Here is a 27,688-nt window from a genome sequence, read left to right on the forward strand (position 1 = left end):
ACTGTAGGGGAAAAGCACTTTAGTTAGCTCCATTTATTGAGATTTGTTATCACTAATTTTGTTTCAAAAGACATTCAGAGCTGGTGTTCTAATTCTTAGAATTACTGTATAAATTAGATTATTCCTGGTACACAGACTTGGTCCTGAGCAGCCACAGGATGAGATTTTTCCTAAAATTTGAGAGGGCTCAGGTCTGGGGTTTTGGTTCAGGTCCAATCCCACTGGTTTGTATAGATAAAAAGATTCCTTGCAATATACAGTTGACCCTGACCAGTCAAGCTGGAGTCTCACCCTGCTGACGTGGAGGAAGGATACCACAGTTTAGTCTGAGTAGGACCAGATGCTTCTTCTCTCTTTAGAAAGGAAATTACAGTCTACATAACAGGAGCTTGGCATAGTCAGCCTTTTAGGATAAGAGATTTCATGATCTGCTGGAACATATTAACATGAACAATTTTCCTCCTACAACAGACAGAGCCTATCTTTGGAACAAGCATCTGAGAGGGGCTGAGTTGTAAAGTCTGTAAGAATCTGAGAAGTAGGGTGATTTTGTTTTCCTTGCTCAATATTTGGTTAATGTGGGAGTAGTTTGTTGCTTTTTTGTTTTTATTGTTATGAACCATGTACACAATTCGTGGCAGGGTGCCTATAGCCTGGGGTAGGCATCTTCTATATTGTTTAAGCTGAAATAAATACATGGCGATTTGTCTGGTTTTGTACTGATTTCAGGAACAAGGAAGATTAAACAGCTGGTTGTTGAAAGGTGTCAGCCTGACAACATAGATAGAAACCCTCTGCTCACAAAACACCAACAGCCTTGGCAGCAGCATGTGGATGCTCTCAACAACATCCTGTCACTGCACTTCAACCTTGACCCAAGGAGACAACCTCTAGGGGTGAAAAAGGGATTTTGGTTTCCTAACAAGTTTCCCCAAGATCAAACTCTTCTGTCTGAACTGTCAATCCTACATTATATACCACAGCTCAGATAAATTCTTTAAAAAGGTAGAGACTACCAAGAACTGCACATTAATAAATGAACAGTCATGCACCCACGTTTGTGTATTCAAAAATCACACCTGGCCAAGCAAATCAGCTAACTCTGCAAGCAAACAGGTGCTCATTTACTTAATTTCAGGGGCAATTACATGAGCTGCATATGTGTGCATCTCTTTTGCACACAATCCTTAACCTCGGCTACTTAAATATTTTTACTCAATATTTTTATATCATGAGCAAAATCTCAACTGTCTGTTCTACAAGAATCAAATGTTACTTTCCAATTATTCTAATAATGAAAAATAAGATCCAGGAATGCTAGGAATATTATTTGAAATATATTTGAAATGAATCGCTTTGTTTACCTGTATGCTCATTTATTATAGAGAGCAAGAAAATTGGGTGAACTTTTTTGGCTTGTATTATGCAGGAGGTCAGACTAGTTGGCCATAATGGTCCCTTCTGGATTTAAATCTATGAAAGCTGATGCAGCCAATGTTCCTGTATATGAATATTTCAAAGTAAAAATTTGTGTAAACAATAAACAGGTTGGGAACTGAACAAAAAACACATCCTGTTAATAAAGATGGGGAAACAATTGGTTCTGATCAACTAAAATCCAGCCTGAAGCTTTGCTCAAACTTCATTATGCACCTACTCCTTTTATGGTGGGGTCAATTTTTTTCCCTTTTGTGCCTGGCTGCATTTGCCAGCTTCATCTGAAACATGAAGTAGAAACAATGAGTTACTGGGAACCTTTATGCAGATAAACTCCCTTTATTCCTTATCTGCCCTCAGCATAAACTGGAAACCCTCTCTTCCCAGTGTTGGGTCGCAGAGGTTTCTGTCTCCTAAGGCGGTCCTGCTAACCTCCACTCCTGATTGAAAGGCACAGGGGAAGTGTAGGAAATGACTACTTGAGAGACATCAATACTTTCAGCTGGAATGCGGTAGGTTTCTCTGGCCATAATGTGTTGCCGATCCTATCTTATGGAACAAATCTGCAATGGATCTCTAAGGTAGAACATAACTGCATAGGTCAGTTGATCTATTCAGTCTCCCTGGTTGTCACTCAATTAGAAAGTAATTTTCTTCCCCATTCAGATACTGGGGGGGCACTGCCTTCCCTGAAATCATCCCCTGGGTTCCCTGACCACCAGATACTGCCATCAGAGGACAAAGAACAGGTTCAGCCCAGTTTGGGTCTGGAATTAGCCTACTCAGTGGTACAGCTCCACGCTATTCTCTATGTTGTAGATACATAGGGGCCATGGACTGAGTCTAGAAATGATTACAATTTAAAGTGACCTATACACATCCAAACAGATATCGCAAATAAGAAAAGTAACCTTAAAACAGATTAAGATACAGAATAGGTTTTTTTTCATTTTGCATTAAATACTAACACACACAAAATATAGCATAAAAGATTTCTGCCTGGGTTTGTATTAAAATTCCTGCCAGTGCATACATACTATTGCATAGCTATGCATTAGCAAAATAAAAGCATCATTATTAAATAACCATGTTGTTCGTAACCAAGACATTCTAGAGGCTAACTTCACAGCACTGCTTACTAAAACAGAGTTTTTGTCAGTGCTCACTTTGTAGAATCTGCGGGAACCTCAGCACAGGGCATATTCTTTCCATAAATATTATATGAATTTAACTATGTTGCAAGAGCTTTATAATATCTCTGAGAAGTGTGTATACACACACACACACACATACATATTTGCAGTCAATTGTTATGGTTGGTCTGTAATTATGTAGTGCATGAGGTCAATATGGAAAAATACATCATTCATTACTGAAAAGCTTCTTCCACAAAGCATACACCTTAAGAAATCAAGTGATCATGCACTGGGACATAAGAATCAGTTTTTAAAGTGCAAATTGTGCACTTCTGTGATTTTTTTAATTTATGTCATAACTGCTTGTCAGACTGTCTTAATGAGCAATACATTAAGCCCCAAATGAACATCTGCTAGTAACAACCAATAAAAGAACAAAATATTTCCCAGATTAATCATCATACATCAATGCACACAAGTGTCCTCTTCCAGAAAGCATAAGATTTGGTGGTTAATATGATATTCTTAAGCAGATGATTTATGGTCTACAAATGTTCCTAGGTCACACAGAAAGCAACTGTTGACTGAAGCCTTCTGTAAAAATTACTTCTTAATAAGGATGGTTATTGTAGATAAAGCACAAGGGAGAGGGGCAGGAGAGCTGGGTTTGGACTCCCAGTTCTGCTACATGCTTCCCAAGTGACTGAGGTAAGTCATTAAGGTCTCCATGTTCAAAACTGTCCACTTTTTTGGGAGACTTTTAGCTTTTGGGTGACCAAGGTAGCCATCTTGAGTGGGGCACCTCAAATCAGCAGACACTTTGAAAATATATGCCTAAACCTCCATGCGTCCATTTCCTGAGTTATACATAGGGAAATCTCCCTCTCTCCCTTATAAGAGCTTCAGCCTTAATTCATTAATGTAAGTCAGGGATTTTAAGGACTGGATGGAGGAGCTACATAACTGCAAAACATTATTGTTACCAGGATTAAAATAACTGTGATATTTCCACAAAATAACCCAGGAGTAAAAAAATATTTTAAGGACAGTATAATACAGATTTTTTTTTAAAAAAAAATTAAATCCTAAACAGGTCTGCATGGAAAATTTCGCTATAAAGTTATTTTTAATTTGTGTGATAACATCTATTACTGCTCTGGTAAATAAATAAGTGTTATTGATACCTTGAGATCTGTGAGTATGGCAGTATGTATCACAGGAAGAACAACTAATGCTGGCTGACCTGTAGACAGTGGAGAAGCTAGAGTATTTCTTCAAGGTGTCTTTGAAATACACTTTGGAGCTTTATTCCAATAGGATCAGGCCTAAAATGCTTGACTTGAGGTATATTTCTGTATACAGGAAGTAAAAGGTCATTTATTTATTTAAATTTATTGGAGGACCCTGTACAGACTATAAAATCACATACCAAATTTCAATGGATCAAAATTCAAAGAGCATCTTCCTTACCCAACAATGAAATCCTTCTCTTGCTATCCACTTTTATTCAAACCAACCTACTTCCTCAAGGTAATCCTGGTATAATATATAGAGTGCCCTAAAGTCGCCACACCCAAGTTTTTCTGATGAAGGAGAGACAAGTAAATTCCAGAGTCCAGGATTTCGCTCTGAAATCAGACCTTTCCTGTTTGGGGGTGGGGAGGGGGAAGTGCTTTCTATGTATTCTATCCAGTTTTAATATGGATCACAAGAAGCTGCAATGTGTTTGATTTTTTTTCTCAACTGTTTGGCCTGTCCTGCCTAATACACATATATGGTGTCCCAGCTGCCTAATGCACATGCAGACCTGTTTAAGATTTAATCAGACCCTTCCCCTTGGACATGTTAGCAGGCAAACAGAGGATGTTTTCACACAGACTGCACAGCACATGCTCATGATATCTCTTTCTGAAGCAAGTTCCTCTGCTGTATCATAGCCTAGTGGCATCACACACTACCTTTCACTTAATAACATGAGATGCCAGAAAATAAAGGCAATGAAAACATGAATTTTGCAAGCACTTCTGGCTCCTGATAATGCAACACAGACCATGTTACCACAGGTCTTGGAAAATCCATTATATTTACTTTGTGTGTCAAAGTGTGCAGAAGAAAAACACTGCCCCACAGGCAGGCTGTGTGATGACAATTCCATCTTCGAGAATGAAGATGTGTGGAAACAAGCCTCTACACGTTCTTCATGGGGAAGGAAACAATGTCGGGTAGAAAAGATGGAGGTGGCACTTCCAGGAAACATTTGATGTCTTTCTGTGTACAGTAAGTACACAAGTAAGGTCTAAGCACATGCCTGCAATGGCTCGCAATCTGAAAGCAGGTTTAGGAAATCAATTAGTCGAGTCACAAACAATACAGCAGAGATACAAATGAGGAATGACCCCCTTCAAAGTGTCATATTTAGGTGGAAGGCTTTGTGATAAAGCAGAGGGCTGCGAGTCTATCTAAATTCTAGTTCCAGCTCTGTCACAGACTTCCTCTGTAATCTTGGGCATATTTATTAGGTTGAAGTTTTCAAAAGTGGCCCCTAAAAATGATGGCAGGCAACTTTACACAGCTAAAAGTGCCTAAAGTTGGGCACTCCAGAACAGTGCAAAGTCCAAAATTAGAGTTAATTTTTGATAACCTCTCTGTTTTTAATGGAAAAAATTGCATTACTGTCTCTCTTCTTTAATCACACAGGCATGAATCAACTAAGCCATTCAGTACAGCTGAGGGAATCATCATGAGGACTAAGTATATTTTCCATTAAATTGATTTACCCAGATGTCAGTGTCCTCCTAGAGCAAGACTCATTAGCATATTTTGCCTTAGGTCCATCATTTCCAGGATCGTTGCATACACAGACACATCGGAAGACCTGGACAACTTGCTTTACACTAGTCAAAAGTGATTTACCAAAGCTTCATTATATTTATACACGTGAGTGCAGAAAAGCTTTTGGCTCTTGAAGAAGGGGTCAACCGAATCCAATCCAAGGATGCCCTATGTCCAAAACCACACAATATATTAGGTGTTAACAGAACTCTTAATTATTAGCAATTTGCTTGGCCAGAGAGGTGACAAATGCCCTTAGAGAACTACCAGCTGTTCCCTTAAACAAACAATTACAATAAACCAATGTTATCTGCAAATGTTAGAGCACCAGAATTCTGGTGTTTACATTACATAGTGAGCTGTGCTCCATTGTGTAAACAAATGACTTAGAAAATAATAAATCTTCCATACTTCAGGAAAGATTTTCAGGCTTCAAGCCTCTGCAAAGAAAAATAAAAAAGAACTGAAAGCAAGATAGAGTTAAGACAACCTTAAATAAAACAAAACTCTGCAAAAATTACTGCAATATCTATTCCGTGTGTCAGAACTATGATCTGGCACTACTAACAAACAATTGTTGGAAACCAGTTTTAGCAAAAGTGTACCCTTAGGCTAAATCAGTCCCAAACTTTATGATTCTATATTAAATAAATAACTGAAAATCAGGAAATGAGTCTATTTATTAATCTTCAGTGATCTTATTTCATTGTTTTGGTAAGGGAATCACAAAGATGCAACAAATCCATGTTCTTCTCCGCTGCTGATGATACAAAGAAGAGGATAGACTGGAGAAAAGACTTTACATAAAGAGTCCAAGATGACCTATATTTATACTGGAATACAGTTTAATAATCCTAACTGCCTCAGCAGTGTTTCATAACTCTCTTTAAACAACGAAGTCTAGAATAATTCCCTTTGTGTGCAGTCAAGTATTATCTTAAAGCGTTGAAAGAATGATTTACCATTAGATGAGGCTATAAAATCCTGAAATTGAACTGTTTTTCAGCAAATTCATATAATATACTGTGCACAGCTAGTAAGCCTGGATAACGCACCTGTAAGCAGGGCAGTCCTGCCTGGCACACCCGCATGCAGCAGGCCACAGCACGCGTGCATGTGCAACATGGGGCGTTGTTGGAGAAGATGTAGGGTGATCTTAATGATTATGTGCACTTGGGGTGATCAATGGAATTTACGTTAGGACTTTTACTGTATTATGAACTATGTTGAACTATGTTAATAAAATCCATGTCGATGGACTGGAAGACAAGCTTGTATGGAGTTAGTGGAGCCTCTGAAAAGGGAAACTGAAACAGGCTCCAGCACCCTCAACCATGCCCTGACTCTCTGGCAGTCCCCCCTGTCCCGTACCACAACAGCCACTCCAGCCCTTTCAACTAGAGTGAAAACCTGCTCTCCCCAGCAGAACCCCCACAGACTCTCTCCTGGGAGTATCCTTGCCAGGGGAGCATCCTTTTTCCCTGGCCCTCACACAGCTCCTCTCAATCGAGCTCCCCAGCCCTGGAGATGTCAGTGAACAAGCTCACCCACTGATCCCCTGCCTTCAGCCCTCTACAGCCTTTGTTCCAACTCTCCGGCTTAGAGTCAGCAGGCAACTCCCTCTGCTGCTCCTTCTGCTTCAGCCTTCTCCAGCGTAGGTTCTCTGGCTTGGGGAAGTCAGCCAACAAACTCCTCTTGCTGCTCTCTGCCTTCAACCTTCTCCCAGGTACTACCTTTTGCTTCCTTCTAGGAGTCCACCACTCCTCTGGTCTCGGCAGCTCTCACCTGCCCCTCCTGACTGAACCAGTCTGCTCTGACTCACCGGGACACCTCCCCATCAGGGGTCTTTCTTACTGGATCTTTCTCTCTCTCTCTCACTGGGTCCCTTCCAACACACTGGGCCTCTTCCTGTCCTTTTATAGCCCTCAGTTCCTGTCCCCCCACCCCGGGACCACAAGTCCTGGCACAGGACAGCAGGCCCTACTTCGTTCACAGCGGTCAGTCACATTGTGACAACACCTTATGTCATGCTTATACCTTAGTTAATACAATTTATCTTTCACCTTACAGGCACACCATACCTTTAGCTAAGATCAATAGACCTATCAGAATGTGATTTTTCACGTGTCTAGGCATTTTAAAGATGAAGCAACCAAGTTTGGAAGAGTTTAGTGGCCTGAGCCAAAATCTGTTATCTGTACTCACATTCAGTAGTAGCAGGTTCTCCAAGTAGTCTCAGTGAAATAAATGAGACTTCTCATACAGTAAGCTGCAAAGACAAGTAAAGGTGGCAGAATCTAGCCCTCTGCATCAAACTATATTTGGAGGTTGAGTTGCAACATTGTGTAATGATATTTCTGTCATAAATTCATCATATTGTGATTCCTGCCCTAGAAGGTGGGTAGGCAGGAGAATGCTTTTCACATCAGAAAAGGTTTTTTCTTTCAACACCCAATGCAAAGCCTACTGAAGACAATGGCTTTGAATAAGCCCTCAGTGCTCTAATAATGGGCCTAGAGAACCCAGGGTACGGTAGGTCTGAGGGTACGTCTACACTGTACACTAAGCCCAGGCTCTGACTCAGGTTTGAGTCCAAGCCCAGCTTCCATCCACACACAAATCAGTCTGATTCAGATCAGCAAGCACTCAGGACCCAGGGTCCTAGGACCCTGCTGGGGGATGGGTCAGAGCCCCAGCCCACTGTGACTCAGGTCTACACCCTGGAATTTTGCAGCGTGGACACAGGTCAAGCCACAGACGCGAGTCAGAAGGCCTGTGTAGTGCAGTATGGATGCATTAACACAGCTGTAAGCCCCATGTGGATACTCACGCAGGGGCTTGGAAACTCCAAGTCCAAAATCCCAGGTCCCACAGACCAAGGTTTACAATGCAGTGCAGCCATACCTGAAGAGACCAGTATCTTTCCCAGTGCAGCCAGCATTCTCCGGCTATCTGCGCTCCAGGGATGGGCTCATGACACACATGTTTTTCTGTGATGCACTATAGCTGATGATGATGAACATTTCAAATATCTCATTGCAATTTCATTGCAGGTACGCCAAGCTGTAGATAGAACCAAATCTGAACCTCAGCTTTCCCTGTGTAGGCATTTCTAGTATTTGCCAACTAGTTTGTCTCCAGTATTCAGTACATGTCTGTTCTTTAGTACTCTGCAAACCTTCATTCACTTTTGATTCTTGGGAGTTCATATCCCTTGAATTTTTCTTTGAGTTTCAGATTTGAACAGACTACAAGACTCTAAGAGAAACGCCACCACAGTTACTCAGTACTGAGTCCTGCTTAATTCAAAATCACATGAACTTGAACTGAGTTTTCGATTTCTAACAAAACTCACATCCAGGATAGCGTTGCCTCGTTTGGGGTTTCATTATGAAAAATGTGCACAATTCTAATATTCAAAAATAATGTATATTTAACATTCTACTTATATGCTATGGTGGTTGGAAATAATCTGCATATACTTACATTCTATTATTTCAACATGGTTAGTAGAAACATCACAGCACAATCAGAACTACCTAGCCCACTGTAACTAAATTAACTCACTGCTATGCCATTTTTCCTAACCAGATATTTTTCCACAAGAATAACTTCCTGAATGTTCAATGTTATATTGAAAAAAATAAAAAACCACAACAAGAAAAACCACACTAAGTATTCATTCAGTAAGGTAGTTAAGCACATGTGTAACTTTAAGCATATGTATTCCCACTGAAGTCAGTGGAGGTATTCATGTGCTTAAAATTCAGCTCTTAAGTACTTTGCTGAACTGGGGCCGAAATCATCAAGCATTTACTTTCTCAGTGCATCGCATTCAAGCATGTATCGCACAAAGTATGTACATCTCAGACAGTGTCTGTAAAACAGACAAAATTCCATGCTGCAGCTGTTTCCTAGGAAACCAACACGTAGCCTCAAAGAAACAGACTGAACACAGTGGAACAAACCCACAAAGAAATAACTGGTGCTTATCCCCACTTCTTAACTATTTCAAAGTTTTAAAAACAGTAGAAACATACTAATGAAAAATTCCATGGTATGAACAATTTACAATCAGCGGCCATGGGATACCACGTGATCCTTTCTCACTTGCTTACCCACAGGGTTTAAAATCGTCCATGAAAATGTTTTACATTACAGACAGTTTTCGATGGGGGCAAATATGAGAAGTCTGAGGAGTTTTAGAGTCAGACATTACTAGAAGAAAAAAAAATCTACAGGATTTGATGCAATGTGGTATGCAAATGAAGGAGCAAAAGTTCTAGACTTTCAAACCAGCACTGCATTCTGAATTCAAGCCCAACAAATAGAGATCCTTATGGATTTCAAAGGAAACTTCTCAATGATCAAAGAGGTGGCTCTTTGATCTAGGTATATGTTTCTCCCACAGGAGCTAGGCCCCAGGTTCAAATTTTAGTTGAGCTGTCCAAGCTAGCAAGATTTCTTGAACTGTAACAAACAATCATGCATTGCCAGCAAAATCAATTGGATAATTTAATAGGACTTTTCTTCAAGTTCTACAATTCAATATGACCCTAATTTTTACTGTATATGCATATTTTAGGCATTCATGAGCTCTTTGTTTCCCCCACCTCACTTATGAACTAGAGATAATAAAAGTACACCTGAGATCCATTATCTATTGCACATATATAACTTCAGTGGTTTATGCATGTATTTGAGTTCTGATTCTTAACTAGATTATATTGTTCTCTGTCACACTGATTCCATTTTAAAACTTCTCTTTTGATAAGGAAATTTTACGCAAGTTTGATTTCAAGATTGTAAGGGACCTCAGTGCAGCAGACAGTTAATACGGTGAGCCTGAAGCTCCAAATTATACATTACATGGGATTTTACCCTCATTTACTAATTCTGAAGAATGTTTTTTGTTTATTTGGCAAATTACAGAAAATGTTATGTATTTTATTTTTTAGATTTGTAATTTACTATCCATTATGGAATAACAGCTATTTATAGCTGGATTATTTGTGTACTATCACTGATGGCTTGGTCTGGATCTTTAAAAACAATGAAAAAAACAGCTGGTTGGTTTTTCCATTATTCCAAAGTGAAAAAACAAGCCAGCAAGCACACAAAATTCCAGGGACCTCATATTTCAACTCAGTCAATAGAGCTTACTGCTGTGATCTTCCGCCTGACTCCTAACTGCAGATCGGCTGGGCGGGTACTTAGTCAAGTACATTAAGCATAAAATCTGGTTCATTTTTTATCTTTGAAAAAGCCATTAATAAATAAGAAATTACTAAAGCTCACATCTGATTTCTCCCCTTACTCCCTTTTTTTCCACTTTATGCTTCTGCTCTAATTCTCACCCTTAACACTTGAAAATCTACTTCCACTTTTCATACTGTACATTTTAGAATACAATGATGAACACAAGAATTCTGCAAATTACAAACAAACAAACTGAGGACCCTGTCCAGCATGGAAGTTAATCTTGCATTTAAATACTCCTCTGGATCACTGCTTAATGCCTCAATCTACCTCCTTACAGAAGTCAACTGGAGTCTGTTTCACTGGGATTTGGACTGGGTCTTAAATGGCCAAGTAGATCTTTCCGCTGGCTATAAGAATTGGGTTCAGATAATCAAACAGATCATTACATTTGAGAGTAAGACATAAGGTGATGTATGCTGCAATATTCTTGGCAGTCAACAGATAGCACTATTACAAACAATCTCAAGCTCTGTTTGAGTGTATAGACAGTTAGATGTTGGAAAGTGTTCTGATGTAGCTCCTCTTGAAAGTGTCACCTATCTTCAGTAAAAGTTGGTTTCCTATGGTAACCTCAGACTGAATTAATTCTGAGGTTCAGCTGCTGCCTGCAGGATATACCCACCCAACAAACAAAAGTATTACATTATTATTGTTACTTCTTAATATGTACATTACTATATCATCCAAAGACTTCAATCAGAATCATGGATACACTGTGTTAGGCATTATACAAACTCACACAAAGATACTATCCCTTACCCCAAGGGCATAAAACCAAACAGTATCAAAACATCACATAGCATACCTACAATATGTAAGATTAGCTCAATTATTTTAAGCCGCCATGCCCACCTTTTCAGCTGAAAGCAGGAAAAAGTTGTAACAAGATCATCACAGTAGTGATTTGAATGTTTTTACAGTGTGATGCTGTAAGTTATGAAATACAGTTTTAACATTCAGTGTTATCAAAGTACCCATACTAATTTGTTGGCTCTTCTTTCTCCCACATGTCTCCATTTTCCATGTTCTGCATGCTTTGCCTGTCCCGATGCTTGATGTCTCTTACATCAGTGCTTCACTTCCTTTCTTCCTTTTTTTGCCAAAACATGTTTCAGTATACTGTGACTTTTGCCAAAACAAGCATTTAAACATCTGGAAATCATCCTCCATCATTTTCACCAGTCAGATGCATTTGTCTTAAAAAGTAGTTCCCAGGCAGACTCCATTAAGACACTTTATTACCTTTAAAGAAAATCTTTCCAAATATTCCCTGGCTATAGAATATTATAATCCATGGAGAATTCAGGGGCTTTTTCCTTCAAATTAAAACCAAACTTCACTGCACTGGTCTAAGTTGTAACATCCTGAAGAAATACCTCTGATTTCCTCTGAAGAATTTAGTGTTGATGACCTGGAAGCCCAAACCAAAGGGCACAGATGATGTTAGGAAATTATAAACTGACGGTATTTAAAACAAATTTGGGAGGTGACGTTCTTTTACATCTTTTAATATTGCATGTTACATCTTTTTAATATGCACAACATGAAGTTAAAAGCACAACACTATCACTTTATTTCTATTTCTTTAAAACAAAACATTTTAGCAGGTAAAATATTTGTATGGGACTTCAGTGACAAAAATGTGAGACTATTCTGTACTTAATGTCATAATAAAATACATCGTAGTACTATGATTTTAATACTAAGAACAGAAAAGCCTCAGCCATAATGTCTCCAGAAGTGGCTTTCATTGTACAGCAACCCCCCACTCTCCAACTAATGCAGGTAGTGGTTTAAAGAGGATTGAATCCAATATATTGTAGCCAATAAATCAGAAACCATATGTCTCATGAGATGTGAGGCATATGCATTATGCTTTAATTTCATTATGTGAGAGACCCAGCAGAAATGTTATTTTAAGGCTTCACATTCCTAAAGGGACATTGTCAAGGCTAGTAGGCCTCACATAAGACTTAATATATCAGTTTGGTTTGGCTGTTCCCCCATTCGACATGCCTGCTCCGTGGCTCTGAATGCTGTAGGAGAAGACTGAACTTTACACAACTACTACCCTGGGGGTGCCTTGGCTTGTTTATAAGAGGGTCACCTAGTTGAGAAGCATCAACTTATATTTCAGCCTTTCCTTTAGGACGCTGATACATTTTTCAGTGTGGGAAAGACAATTTAAAGGTTGGAGTTTTTATTAATTATTATTTCAGGGGGTTGGTTTAGAAATCAATAGGACAAGAAAAACCAATACTCAATGCATGTGGCTTTTTTTAAACAACGGAAAATACAAACCATTGTGGGTCCTACGTGCCACAGAGGAGTCATGTTCAGGAAAAGCCCCTGGTGGGCTGGGCCGGTTTGTTTACCTGCCGCGTCCGCAGGTTCGGCCAATCGCGGCTCCCACTGGCCGCGGTTCGCTGTGCCCAGCCAATGGGGGCTGCAGGAAGCGGCACGGGCTGAGGGACATGGCAGGTAAACAAACCGGCCCGGCCCACCAGGGGCTTTCCCTGAACAAGCGGCGTCCCAAGTTTGGGAAACACTGCTCTAGGGGTATATCCACACTGCAGTAAAACACCTGCAGCTGGCCTGTGTCAGCTGATTCGGCCTCATGGGACTCTGGCTGCAGGGCCAAAAAATTGCAGGGTAGACGTTCAGGCTCAGGCTGGAGCCCGGACTCTGGGACCCTCCTCCATCACGTACCCTCAGTTTCTTGGAGAGATCTACAATCATTTCCAAAAACTTGAGTCTTAGATCTCCCAGGTGAACACATGATGAAAGTTTATAAAAATATAATAAAATTATCCTTGTATGTATAAATTAAGCCTAAAGCTTGAAAGCCTAAAGGCTGGGCCTGGAAAAGTTTCAGCTTGTACAGAACACAAAAGCCACTTTTCTAAGCAACATTTGCCACTATGAACGTGTCTCCGCAGTGCACTGTGCCTCTGTGCTGGCTCCCTATTGATCACAGTACTCAATAAAAGGTTTCCATTTTAGTATTCAAAGATCAGCATGAGATTGGCCCTAGGTATCCAAGAGATCACCTCTCCTTCCACAAGCATGGCCTCTTACAAGTACATTTCACTGAACCTGAGTCAATCAGTAGGTAGAGGGTTGCGGGGAAAAGGGCTTCAGGAACATTCACATCCTTTGATAGGCTACTAGTGAGGCTGCCCGGTCAGTGTTGGACTTTTCCTGGATATGTATCTTTCCATTCAGGAGCCTAATCTTTTAGAATTCAGTGTAAATTTCTTTCCTTAAAATAGCAAAGAACATTCAAGACAGGATGTACTGTACCTGACGATCCTTAATTATATACCATAGCCTCCAGGAGTTAGTAATGTTTCAGTTCCTTCTTTCAACAACACTTACTATGCCACAGGATACTGTTACCAGGCATCTAACATATGAACTATAACATTTGACAATCTAAACATTCAAAGTAAGCAAAGGAAAGAACATCTTGAGATAGCCATCTAAAAGAGACCGAAATAATTGTCACAGGGTAGCAATCACAGCAGCAGCTAATCTCTATTTCAGCTTTCATTATATTTAAAGATTTGACAGAATGAAGTAGAGAAATTATTTGTGAAAAACTGAACTGGAGATAAATTGTCTTAACTCAGATTGCCAACAGATTTATGTCTATATTTCTACACTTTAGTTCATTTCCTGACCTACTTGGATATTTAATGCCTGGAGGCATTAAAACTCAGGGTGGAAAGAGAACTGACAAATCAATCAAGCATTCTCTTCCAGAATCTCTTGGAAAGATATTTAATCTGATTAACCATGGGCAGTCAGTTTGTGTCTACTCAAAATATCTTCTGAAATTCACTGTGATACCACATGTACCCAGGAAAAGGGAAAAGAAATTCCACTAAAAGGAAGGATCACTTGATGATTACCTGTTCTGTTCATTCCCTCTGAAGCACCTGGCATTGGCCACTGTCAGAAGACAGGATAATAGGCTCAATGGACTTTTGGTCTGTCCCAGTACGGTCATTCTTATGTTCTTAAGGAAAATTTCCTGCTGACTTATCCTATGTTTCACTTTTTCCCAGATGTAAATATTTTGATCTTGGGTCTATTTTACCTGAACTAGACTCTTGGAAGAAATATTCCAATATTCTGAATTATATAAAGGAGTATGGATTATAACCAACAGTACTATAGGAATAGTCCTTCTTGAATTGAAAGCCAAACACCATGAGATTATCCAGAGAACACAGGCACAGCATGAAAACTAATTCTCACACTCACCTATGTTACTGTAATTCTAAAGAGTAGAAATCAAATACTGTGAGGTTATTTATGTTCCATTAAAGGAGACAGGAAGTATTGTGGAAATCTCTCTATATAAGATAGAGATAAACTCTGTTAGATGAATTTTTTTACCTAAAATATTTTGCAGGTAGCTACAGAAAAACATACAGCTGCTGAAGTAATTGCAGTAAGGCTCCAGTTATTATCCAGCAGGTCTCCTAGCAGTTTGGTCAACATTTCTCCTCTCCAGAGACCACGCCCAGTATTTGCATCCCCCAACCTTCACCAGCCAATATAGAACCTTATAGTACATGACTGTTAATCTTAATATAAGACTGTGCATGAATATGGGTCTCCCGCATAAGAGATCAACATACTATTGCCATACCACTGGCCCTCTGATAATCAGTCTTAAACTTCATGCTTATATAACACATGACCTCACAGCAGCATGAGCTGATGGGATGATGGAATGCTGAAGTTGTCTCTCACAATAAGAACACCAGCACAGCAGGCAATGGCAACTTTGTGTTTTAGTTAGAAAAGATCACGATAAGTAACAGCTTCGATATTTTATCTTAATTCCCATAAGTGCCAATGGTTTATCAGCATCCAAACCTTCCTGTATTTTATTATTTTCATAACTGCAAATAAGCCTATGAAACAAAAATTCCACATGCATAAATCCAAGGAAAGGAAGGCTCTCCACACAACTGAAAGCACATGTTAAAGATTTCAGTGAGGCGGAGGGGGTTGTGTGGACAGGGGTGAATCTTACTCAAAATGAAACATAATACATTATATCCTGTTTTTAGGAAGCAAGTGGGCATTACTGACCTCAACATGTGCACTCTATCAATTCTGTACACTGCAAGTACAGTTCCGTGCTAAATTATAATGGATGGGTAAATGACCCATACAAAATCATTTTTAGCGCAACACAGATATTGGTTTCTACCATGACAAATCATTTTGTACAGGAGCAAACAAATAAGTAATGCAGATCCCTAGCAGAGATATTCTGGAAGTAAAGAGCCACGTTAGCATTTCCTGAATTTCTTCTTGACCTAAAGCTTACAGGCTTGTGAGTGCCATTGCTGAAACATATTGACCCAGGGCTAGCAAGTAAAGCACATACTCATAATTATGTATTTTTCCCCATAGGCTTTTGAGAAGTTATCTATAATGTGCTCCTAACATTCCTTGCATTCCTGGTAAGTACAGTGATTGGAGCAATTCAGTTTAGAACAGAGAACTGGGAAAGGTCTAAATTGAAAAGAGCAGGCATTTCTTCTCTTCAGAAACAGAACAAGGAAGGTGTTTTAAAATATGAGTACTTTGAATATAATGGTTAAGCTTAGCTGTAATTAGAGGACCAGTAATACACTTATTAAAGGATCTATTCTCCTTTCCACATGTCTGTGTAATTCCAAATGACATTAATAAGAGTTATGTTGGAAAGAAGAATGGTCTGAATCAATCCATATAAAACAATCCATATAATTAGTTTATTTGTTAAACAATCCATATGGAACAGAGTTCATTTTTACTGGTTCACACTGTTAAATTAATGTGACCTTTTATTAACTTAAAGCAGGAGAAAAATACAGTCAAAGAATAATGCACAATAACAGAGTCAAAACAAAAATTGTCCAACAAAACAGTCAAACAATAGATCACAATATGGAACACTCTCAGGGCCCAAAGATCTGATAAAGGACAAAGAAAATAAGTGTCCTTTCACCTATTAGAGAATTGAATATATAAATTATGCTCATCCTGACTACAGCTTATGCTGATGTAACAGAGTAACAAGAAGGGTTTCTTCAGGTATGTTGGCAACAAGAAGAAAGCCAAGGAAAGTGTGGGCCCCTTAATGAATGAAGGAGGCAACCTAGTGACAGAGGATGTGGAAAAAGCTAACGTACTCAATGCTTTTTTTGCCTCTGTCTTCATGAACAAGGTCAGCTCCCAGACTGCTGCGCTGGGCAACACAGCATGGGGAGTAGGTGGCCAGCCCTCTGTGGAGAAAGAAGTGGTTAGGGACTATTTAGAAAAGCTGGATGTGCACAAGTCCATGGGGCCGGACGAGTTGCATCTGAGAGTGCTAAAGGAGTTGGCGGCTATGATTGCAGAGCCATTGGCCATTATCTTTGAAAACTCATGGCGATCGGGGGAAGTCCCGGATGACTGGAAAAAGGCTAACATAGTGCCCATCTTTAAAAAAGGGAAGAAGGAGGATCCTGGGAACTACAGGCCAGTCAGCCTCACGTCAGTCCCCGGAAAAATCATGGAGCAGGTCCTCAAAGAATCAATCCTGAAGCACTTACACGAGAGGAAAGTGATCAGGAACAGTCAGCATGGATTCACCAAGGGAAGGTCGTGCCTGACTAATCTAATCGCCTTCTATGATGACATTACTGGTTCTGTGGATGAAGGGAAAGCAGTGGATGTATTGTTTCTTGACTTTAGCAAAGCTTTTGACATGGTCTCCCACAGTATTCTTGTCAGCAAGTTAAAGAAGTATGGGCTGGATGAATGCACTATAAGGTGGGTAGAAAGTTGGCTAGATTGTCGGGCTCAACGGGTAGTGATCAATGGCTCCATGTCTAGTTGGCAGCCGGTATCAAGTGGAGTGCCCCAAGGGTCGGTCCTGGGGCCGGTTTTGTTCAATATCTTCATAAATGATCTGGAGGATGGTGTGGATTACACTCTCAGCAAATTTGCGGATGATACTAAACTGGGAGGAGTGGTAGATACGGTGGCAGGTAGGGATAGGATACAGAGGGACCTAGACAAATTGGAGGATTGGGCCAAAAGAAATCTGATGAGGTTCAATAAGGATAAGTGCAGGGTCCTGCACTTAGGATGGAAGAATCCAACGCACGGCTACAGACTAGGGACCAAATGGCTAGGCAGCAGTTCTGCAGAAAAGGACCTAGGGGTGACAGTGGACGAGAAGCTGGATACGAGTCAACAGTGTGCCCTTGTTGCCAAGAAGGCCAATGGCATTTTGGGATGTATAAGTAGGGGCATAGCGAGCAGATCGAGGGACGTGATCGTTTCCCTCTATTCGACATTGGTGAGACCTCATCTGGAGTACTGTATCCTGTTTTGGGCCCCACACTACAAGAAGGATGTGGAAAAATTGGAGAGAGTCCAGCGAAGGGCAACAAAAATGATTAGGGGTCTGGAACACATGACTTATGAGGAAAGGCTGAGGGAACTGGGATTGTTTAGTCTGCAGAAGAGAAGAATGAGGGGGGATTTGATAGCTGCTTTCAACTACCTGAGAGGTGGTTCCAAAGAGGATGGTTCTAGACTATTCTCAGTGGTAGAAGATGACAGGACAAGGAGTAATGGTCTCAAGTTGCAGTGGGGGAGGTTTAGGTTGGACATTAGGAAAAACTTTTTCACTAGGAGGGTGGTGAAACACTGGAATGCGTTACCTAGGGAGGTGGTAGAATCTCCTTCCTTAGAAGTTTTTAAGGTCAGGCTTGACAAAGCCCTGGCTGGGATGATTTAAATTGGGGATTGGTCCTGCTTTGAGCAGGGGGTTGGACTAGATGACCTCCTGAGGTCCCTTCCAACCCTGATATTCTATGATTCTATGTTAAATTGAGTGAAGTGACTCCTGAGTAGAGATAGAGATGAAACTATTCCTTCGTATCTGGACTTTTCAAAGATTCTGAAGTTCTTTTCCAGATTTTAGAACTGAGTTTTTGATTTGGGACCTTCGCTGATGCTGAATTTTTAAATATTCGATGTGGACCCGATCAAACTCCCATCCTAGTCATTGGGTAATCACTGATTTCACCGGGAATGGCATCAGACCCTAAATGGACTTCAGGTAAGTTCAGACACATCAATGTGATGTCCCTCAGTCTACAGGAAGAGGATTTATCATGGCATTATTATTCCTAAAGATCCATTAACAAATTACTGTGAAACCTAGTGTGGGGATTTAGATTTCCCAGTACTAGTAATTATTTTCCATACTATCATTTATGCTAAATTTTAAAAATTCACTTTGGACTCATTCAAATTTAAGATAGTTCAGTACATCAGAAGATAGTTTTGGATTAAAAGAATCACAGTGTGCCAAATGTTACAAACAAGTGATCTGGGTCTTTTGAGTGGTTAATTAAATTTGGAACATGTCCAATTATATTAAATAGTGTAAATTGTGCATCTTTGGCAATTATACAATTGAACTTTTTCCATACAGCATTTACACAACTTATTGGATGTGTTCTCTTCAGTGAATTCTGAAAAGCTAACAAATATTTCCTATTAGCTGAAATGCTAAAATACTGAAACATATTTTACTGCAATCTATTTCGGGTAATATTTCAGGCAACCTAAAAAGAGATACTAAATTTACTACTGTCCTTAGGGACTGATCCTGCAGCCCTTTCCCTCTAGGATTAGTGCCATTGGGATTGTACTATGGTGCCTCATCCAATGTCTTCTGAAGTCAGGGGAAAGCCACCCATTTGGAACAGGTCATTAGACACTATAATAATGGATGCTAATTAAAAAAACTCATTAAAATAGATGAGCTAAATGAGATGGACAGAAAGGACAGACCCAAAATCAGAAGAATCAGGAATAAAATGTTAACAAACCATGGAATTAATTTGCCTTAGTGGATATACCATGGCAAACCAAAAGAGACTTATAGCAGGAGTAGCAGAAAGTATGTAGCAGAAAGTATGCCTTCCACATACAGGACTGTTACTTCATGTAGATGTTGTGTCACAGATTTTAAACAGTGGCACCTTCTCATTATCAATGGTTGCTCAGCAGCAGACTTAATTCTGCAAGTTTCCTTTATCCTAACTAAGGATGCTCCAGTCTGCAAAATCCTTGCATAATTTCCTGAAGTACGGAAAACAAGCGATTCAAATGTTGTTATCTGGGAACTTTTTAACATCACACAACACACAATACTGTAATAATCCTACCACTATCTTGGAGGCAAGACATGACTGTATATATCTGAAATATGGTGTCACCTCAGAAGCACCTTTTATTGTTTAAAAGTGTGAACTATGTAGCTACATATCCTCCTGAGAGACATGATATGTCACATAAGTGTAAATGGAGTATGTTCTAATCATTTTATTTCAAGTTGAGGCTGTAGTACCTGATTTCCTCAAAATCTATAGAATATATATTTCTGTAAATGGACAGTTCTGTTCATTCCTTTCTCGTTATATATAGAGTTAATGCATGTATCATTCCACCCTATGTTATACATACAGTTAACATCTACATACAGTTAACATCTACAGTTCTAAGCTCCAGAGTCACAAAGACAGAAACTTAGCAGAAAGCACCTAAACTCATGTACATATAAGGACTGATCACATGTCTGAAGCTGGAATTTGCTCTGTTTTTTATTCCTTGGAACACAGTTCATTGCCTTTCTCTGTATACTGCAAAAAGTTACATAAAAGAACTGTCACATTATAATCACTCTTACCTTTCCTCAGAGTAACTAGTTCTTCCCCGCCCCCTCCCTCCCATAATCCCACTATATCTTTTCTCTCACAAAATGCTGTGTGGTCTAGTTGTTTAAACAGAGAAAGGGGAAAACAGAGAGTGCCTGGGTTCTAATCCTGATCATAGGCAAATCATTTAACCTCCTATGGCTCAGCGAACCCAGATGGAAATCTGGAGGGACCACACTGAAAAATGATGCTGTTTCTAAAATGGGTTTTCCTATATAAATATATAATAAAGTCACTGCTGTTTGGCAGAAGTTTTATTTTTTCAATTTTTGTAAAGAAAAGAATGTAAGAGGGGAAAAGTAGGTTCCTGACAAGTTCACATAATGGCCCTTGCAATTTATGTTAATAAACAATATTAATGGACCTGATCCTGAAATCTTATAAGACAAGGTTGCCAAATCCTTCCTAACTCTGCTAATATTAAAATATATTAACACTTAAGAAAATTAACATTCAACAATAAATGGTGCATGGGAGTGTGAGAGACAGGGAGAGAGATGAGATGATGATGTGGTTTCTATGGCAATAATCTGTATTTATAAACACTGTGGTAAAAATTCCAGTACTATAAGTCAAAGCACACAATTATTTTTAAATTCCTGAGTAGCTATGATCTTTTCCAAGTATTCAGCAGATGTGCATCACTTGTGTGAACCACACTCTCTCTCTTCCAAGCGGATTTCATAACTTTGAACTAGACCCCCCTCTCTCATGGTGGGAGGAAATCTCCAAGAGGTTCCCCTTGCAGAGTTTTTTCTATATAGTTCCACAGATGAAGGAGCAGTACTGCCAGTCAGACATGTTCAAAATTCATGAGTCAGGTCCCAAAATATCATGAGATTTTTAAAATAAATTTCCAATCTTTCTTCAATTTCTGATTTTTCATAGTAGGGCTGGAAGGGACCTTGAGAGGTCATCAAGTCCAGCCCCATGCAGTCCCCAGGCAGGACCAAGTAAACCTGAACCATCCCTGATGGATGTTTGTCCACCCTGTTCTTAAAAACCTCCAATGGTGGGGATTCTACGGCCTCCTTGGAAGCCTATTCCAGAGCTTAACTACCCATATAATTACAAAGATTTTCCCAATATCTAACCTAAATCTTCCTTGCTGCAGTTTACACCCATTACTTCTTGCCCTACCTTCAGCAGACATGGAGTAAAATTGACCACCATCCTCTTTATAACAGCCCTTGACATATTGAAGATTGGTATCAAGTTCAACCTCAGTCTTCTTTTCTTGAAACTAAGTATGACCAGTTATTTTACCTTTCCTGATAGGTCAGGTTTTCAAACCTTTTATCGTTTTTGTTGCTCTCCTCTGGACTCTCTCCAATTTATCCACATCTTTCTTAAAGTGTGGCACCCAAAATTGAACACTATTACTCCAGCTTAGACTTCACCAGTGTTGTGTACAGCAGGACAATTACCTCCCATATCTCACATATGACAATCCTCTTAGTACACCCCAGAATGATACTAGCCTTTTTTGTAATTGCTTCACATTGTTGACTCATATTCAATTTGTGATCTACTATAACTCCTAGATCCTTTTCATCAATACTACTGCCTAGCCAATTGTTCTCCATTTTGTATTTGTGTATTGATTTTTCCTTCCTAAGTGCAGTACTTTGCACTTGTCTTTATTGAATTTCATCTTGTTGATTTCAGACTGATTCTCCAATTTCCCAAAGTCATTTTGAATTCTAATTCTGTCCTCCAAAATGCTTGCAGCCCCTCCCAGCTTGTTGTCATTTGCAAATGTAATAAGCATACTCTCCACTCCATTATTGAAGTTCTTAATGAAAATATTAAATACTAGTAGACCCAGGACTGACTCGTGTGGGACTGCATTAGATACATCTGCCCAGTTTGACAGGGAGTATTGATAACTATTCTTTGAGTACCGTCTTTCAACCAGTTTTTCACCCATCTTATAGTAATTTTATCTAAAGTATATTTCCTTAGTTTGATTATAAGAATGTCATGTGGTACTGTGTCAGAAGCTTTACTAAAATCAAAGTATACCACATCCACTGCTTCCCCCCATCTACTAGGCCAGTAACCCTGCCAAAGAAGGAAATTAGATTGGTTTGGCATAATTTGTTCTTGACAAATCCATAGCCTTTAGGGGTCATATTTTCCAACTCTCCTTTTGCCACCATAAGATCCAGAAATGGAAAAAAAATGGAAGCAGAGATTCTCATGTAATCAGATGATTCCAGGAGCTAAGGTTTTAAGAAAAAACACCAGATTAGCTCTGTGAGGCCAGTGAGGAGACAATGTACATATCTTCTAGCCCTACATCCACCCCACACAGTGCTATTCATGCCTGCCTCCACTCTGGCCAGACTCCATCTCTTTTTCCTTTGTGTAGATCCTAACCTTATTGAGAAACCTCCATTGAGTCCTAGGGTGGGAGTGACAGTGTCACAAAGGGAAAAGACCTTCTCTGTGGGAGGATCTTGCTTGAGAAGATCCACAGTTTTTAAGAGCTTGCTTACTCAGAAGAACAAGAAAAAACAAATGGCCCAATCCTGCTAAAGCACCCTTCAGTGGGAGTGGGACTGACTTCACAATATGTGGGATGTTACAGATGTAAGACATTGAAATGCATGCAGGAGGCAAGGAAATTTTCCATATTTTGGAGTAAATTTAACCAAAACTGGCAAGAGAAGCAAACTGAACTACTTGGAGAATATAGGAACACACAGAAATCCAGGAAATTATTGCCATAGGTAAGCACTTCTATATTCAGATGGAGTTTGGACGAGACTATAAATCTTCCTGCATTGAGGCAATTCCCAGTATCCCAACTCAGATTCAGACAAGCAAGAGTGAAGAAAGTGACGTTCTAGTTTTCATGAAACAACTCTTGTGGTGTATCACTAAGGATGGGTGTTTAAGGAAACTGGCAGAGAGCTGGTGCACAGGCAAGGAATGGCCTAGGACAGTGGTTTTTCAAACTTTTTTTCTGGCGACCCAGTTGAAGAAAATTGTTCATGCCTGTGACCCAACAGAGCCGGGAATGAGGGGTACAGGGTGTGGGAGGGGGGCAGGGCTCTGGACTGGGGATGGGGCCAGGGATGAGGGCTTTGGGGTGCAGGTTTGGGGGGGCTCAGGGCTGGGACAGGGGATTGGGGCACGGGATTACCTTGGCCGGCTCCCTGTCAGCGCTGCAATGCGGGGTGCTAAGGCAGGCTTCCTGCCTGTCCTGGCACCGTGAATCACGCTGTGCCCCAGAAGTGGCCAGCAGCAGGTCTGGCTCCTAGGCAGAGGCATGCAAGTGGCTCCACACGGCTCTCGCCCGCAGGCACCACCCCCACCCCAGCTGCCATTGGCCAGGAATCAGCGAATGGGAGTGCAGAGCCAGTGCTCAGGGCTGAGGCAGTGTGTGGAGCCCCGTGGCCCCCCCCACCTGGGAGCCAGACTTGCTGCTGGCCGCTTGTGGGGCGCAGCACGGTGTCGGCACAGGTACGGACTAGCCTGCCTTAGGCGGGCAGCACCGCCGATGGGACTTTTAACGGCTCAGTCGGCAGTCCTGACCAGAGCTGCCATGACCCAGTGTCTTCCATTCCGCTACCCAGTACTGGGTCATGACCCGCAGTTTGAAAACTACTGGCCTAAGAGCATGCCATGGTTCTTCCAACAGTTTCCCCTATGCTGAGCCCTAAGGCAGGAGGAAAAGGACCTTAACTATATGTGACAATGCCTACTCCCAATGTTCACTACAGGGCCAAGTAGTGGAAGGCAATGTGTGGCCCAGAAACCACAATTCCAGCCACCATGTGGGCTCCATTTGGCCTTCCTGCACTCCTAAACTAGCCTGGACCAATATACAGAATTTAGACTGAAGACCAGCATCCTTCTCTCTACCGAGGCATTTATAGCACAGTTACCTACATGGTATCAAACTGCACTTCCAAATGATGCTTAAAGGAAGACTCTCAAGGTGGCTAGTCCCATAATTAGGCCTACCATTATTTTACCATATGTTTGACATTTTTGTTATTTTTAACATGCATTTAACATGACTTTATCATACATAACTACTGCCAACCAAGTAATCTTGTCATGAGCAACCTTACCAAAACAAATCGCTATGCCCTGGCATTGAGCAAGAAAGATTCTGTAGGTAAACAGATTTCATTTTAAAGTGATTTTTTAGCATCACAGAGAATTGTTAAATGATGTCTTTGTTTTTAAAAGTCCTTTAGTGAATCTACTTAGTCATCCTTTGAAATCCATTCAGGAATTTTCTACCTGCTTTACTACTTTCAATCTAGTTGTTCTTCCAAACATACTCGGGCACCCCAGTCTCATGCTGAGCCCCATATACATTCTGTTAGTTATATTAGCAAAAGTTGTGTGTTTTTCCTCATTCCTCCCTGTTGGTAGGAGTTTTATTTATTTATTTTATATTTTTAGTGTGGGAATGCTAAATCAATGCAGAGAGTTCTCCATTTTTTCCAAAAGCAGCAAAACTGGTAGTCATTCTAAGCTAAGATTTCCAAAACGCCTCCCGCATTCCCCCCAGATACATCTGTAATTTAGGAACTATGGCAAACACCTACTATCATTGGTTCTCTAGCAGTTCAGGGCAGTTTTGGGGGGGAGGGAGAAGGGAAGAGGTAGAAGAGGAGGTGTATTGAATCACTGACAGAACAGACAGTATGCACTGATCTCAGAAACTTGCAGTAACTTGCATGACAACAAGGTGAGCTAAGGACAAACTAAGCTGTGAATTTTCTTTGCATTGATGGGCCTAAATCAGGCTCTTAATCAGAATTTAATGTCATTTTTCATATACAATTCAACAAGTGCACCAGACTGAGATACAAACAAACTATAGGGATGAATTTCCTTCCCTACTTCAATACAAACACATTTTCTTTCCAAATAATTGAATAGTTCTTCTTTTTTACACTGAGCATGGCAGGAGGAGTTTCCTCATGTAATTAAGTTAAACACAAGCCAGTGCATTCTTAAGCAGAAAGAGCAATAACTGAAAATGATGCAAGACACAAGTTATCTTATGATAACACATTTCATAATCTGGCCTATCAAATGCACGTTACTGTTTACTGAGAGTTCAGTATATATAATGTGCATTTGAAAATATGTTGTTACATCAAGAGCTTAACCCACAGTTCCCTTAATAGCAATGAACAAATAAATGGCATGCATTATGCCTGCAAAAATCTCAATTAAAATTTGCCTTTTTTAAAAAAAGTTACAGAAAGGTCATAAATGAAATTAGAAGTTCCGTGTTCGTCATTTAATAGTCTGATATTCTACATCTAGGCTTTTATAATAGGTTCTTCCTTTCTAGTTACCATTATATCTGAAAAACGTACAAGATATGTCCCACTTTATGGCAACCATATGAAATATACTCCCAAAACTACACAAAGTGCTCCCTCTATAGGGCTTCTTATACAATGTACAGAATCATAAGCATCTCATTTTCTCTCACAGGACTGCAAACATTTTCAAAATAGTTTCACTGTTTTATTCATTAGGATTTGAATTCCCATTACTTATGCAGTGCCCTGTATTGCAGATTATGGGAGAGGGTTTAATAACAAAACATAACAAAAAAACAAACAAACAGGAAACTGCATGATAGGATGCAATAAAATCATTGTCATTTATATTGAATTTTAGCCTATTAGTCATTTCTACATCTTTTTCCATTAACCTCTGCCATGATTTATTATGTGAGAAACCTAACCTAGGGCACTATACCTACTGGATGAAATATAACTAGTCTTCACCCTTTTCAAAGAGACATAATACACGAATGCATCTGGATTTGGCAAAATAGAGGAAAAGGCCACTACAAAGTCTCCTGAATAACCATCACTTTCTTGCAGTTACATGATATTAAATATAAAGGAACATAAAGCCTGCCATGCCACATAAGTGAAGTACTAAGTTTGCTTCCTGACTTCAAACATCCTGGAGAAAACTATCACTGTCCAGATAAGCAAGTCAAAAGGGTGGGGATGTACCATGCAAGAAAAGCCTGGATTCCATCAAATCCTGTCACTGGAAAGACAGACAGACAGACAGACAGACAGACAGACAGAAAGAAAGAAAGAAAGAAAGAAAGAAAGAAAGAAAGAAAGAAAGAAAGAAAGAAAGAAAGAAAGAAAGAAAGAAAGAAAGAAAGAAAGAAAGAAAGAAAGAAAGAAAATTCCCTAAAACAAAGGATTTAATAAAGCAGATGCAGCTCAGTGCAAAAAGACTCCACCCTGCAAGGCTTCTGTGTTTACTTCTCTCAACTCAGTTCAGATTGTTCAGGCTAGTTTCCAACCCCAGAGACTGCATTTAGTCTCATCCCAAGCACTTTCTTTTGTTCAAACTTTCCAGTCTCCCCAGCCCCACACGGAGTTAATGCCAGGCAACAGGGTTTATTCCTAAATGCGCCACAGAAACATTTTGCATTTAATTGTTCTCCCCCGATCTGCAAAACAATGCACCGAAGGCAAGAGACTTGAGAACCTTGCAAAGCTCCAGCTTTAAAAAACGCAGCTGTCTTCCGATCAGACTCCCAAGGTGGAAACCTCTCAGCCCCCTTCTCCGCATTTAAACCAAAAAGGCTCACAATTACAGTATCCCACAGGCTTTCTATTGCCCTTATTATCCAAACTATGCAATAAACACACTGCACACAAAGAAAAAAGGAAACTCACCACCCTCAAATTCTTCTTGAAAGTCTTCTTGTGCTTTTGTTGTTACAAATTGCCCTAATAAAGCAGCAAGAATGAAGAAAGTTCTTGTTTGCACCCAGATTGCCATCATGTCTAAATATTAGACATGTGTATCCCCCTGGGCAGCAAAAAGTGCAAAAACGTAAGGTTATTTTAGCACCATGAAGTCAGCTGTGGGATCTTTTTCCTTTCAGCACTAGCTCCAGGACAAGATCTGCAAGCCCCTTTTTCTCAGCACCAGCTCGGTCACCGTCTGCAAACACTTTTTTGAAGTGATGCAGCTTTAAATAGGAAGAATGCTGCCTCCACTTCTTTCCCTGCCCCTTTTCAGCTTGTTCAGGCTCATAGTCACCCAGTCCCTGCCAAGCAACAGTCTGATTGATGGAGAACAACCGAATCAGAGCTAGCTTCACTTTTCCTTGAACTTTCCCTTTTACAAATACACTTTCAGGATCGTTTCCTGCTGCGGTACAGTAAAGATAATGTATCAGAGCAATTTATTAAGAGACCCAAACGTATT

The 27,688-nt window shown here is 40.1% G+C and overlaps 1 protein-coding gene across 1 annotated transcript in view; it reads right to left on the reverse strand.

Moving 5' to 3' along the window:
- COL5A2 (collagen type V alpha 2 chain) overlaps nt 1-27,444 on the reverse strand; it is a 165,291-nt gene extending 137,847 nt beyond the window's left edge. Inside the window, exon 1 of the mRNA XM_084643728.1 lies at nt 27,151-27,444. Coding sequence (XP_084499854.1) covers nt 27,151-27,259 — 109 coding nt within the window. The 5' untranslated portion in view covers nt 27,260-27,444. The remainder of the gene's footprint in view (nt 1-27,150) is intronic.
- Between the last annotated feature and the right edge of the window lie 244 nt (nt 27,445-27,688).

This window comes from Lepidochelys olivacea (genome assembly GCF_965140295.1).
Source record: "Lepidochelys olivacea isolate rLepOli2 genome assembly, chromosome: 11".
In the NCBI taxonomy this organism is placed as follows: Eukaryota; Metazoa; Chordata; order Testudines; family Cheloniidae; genus Lepidochelys; species Lepidochelys olivacea.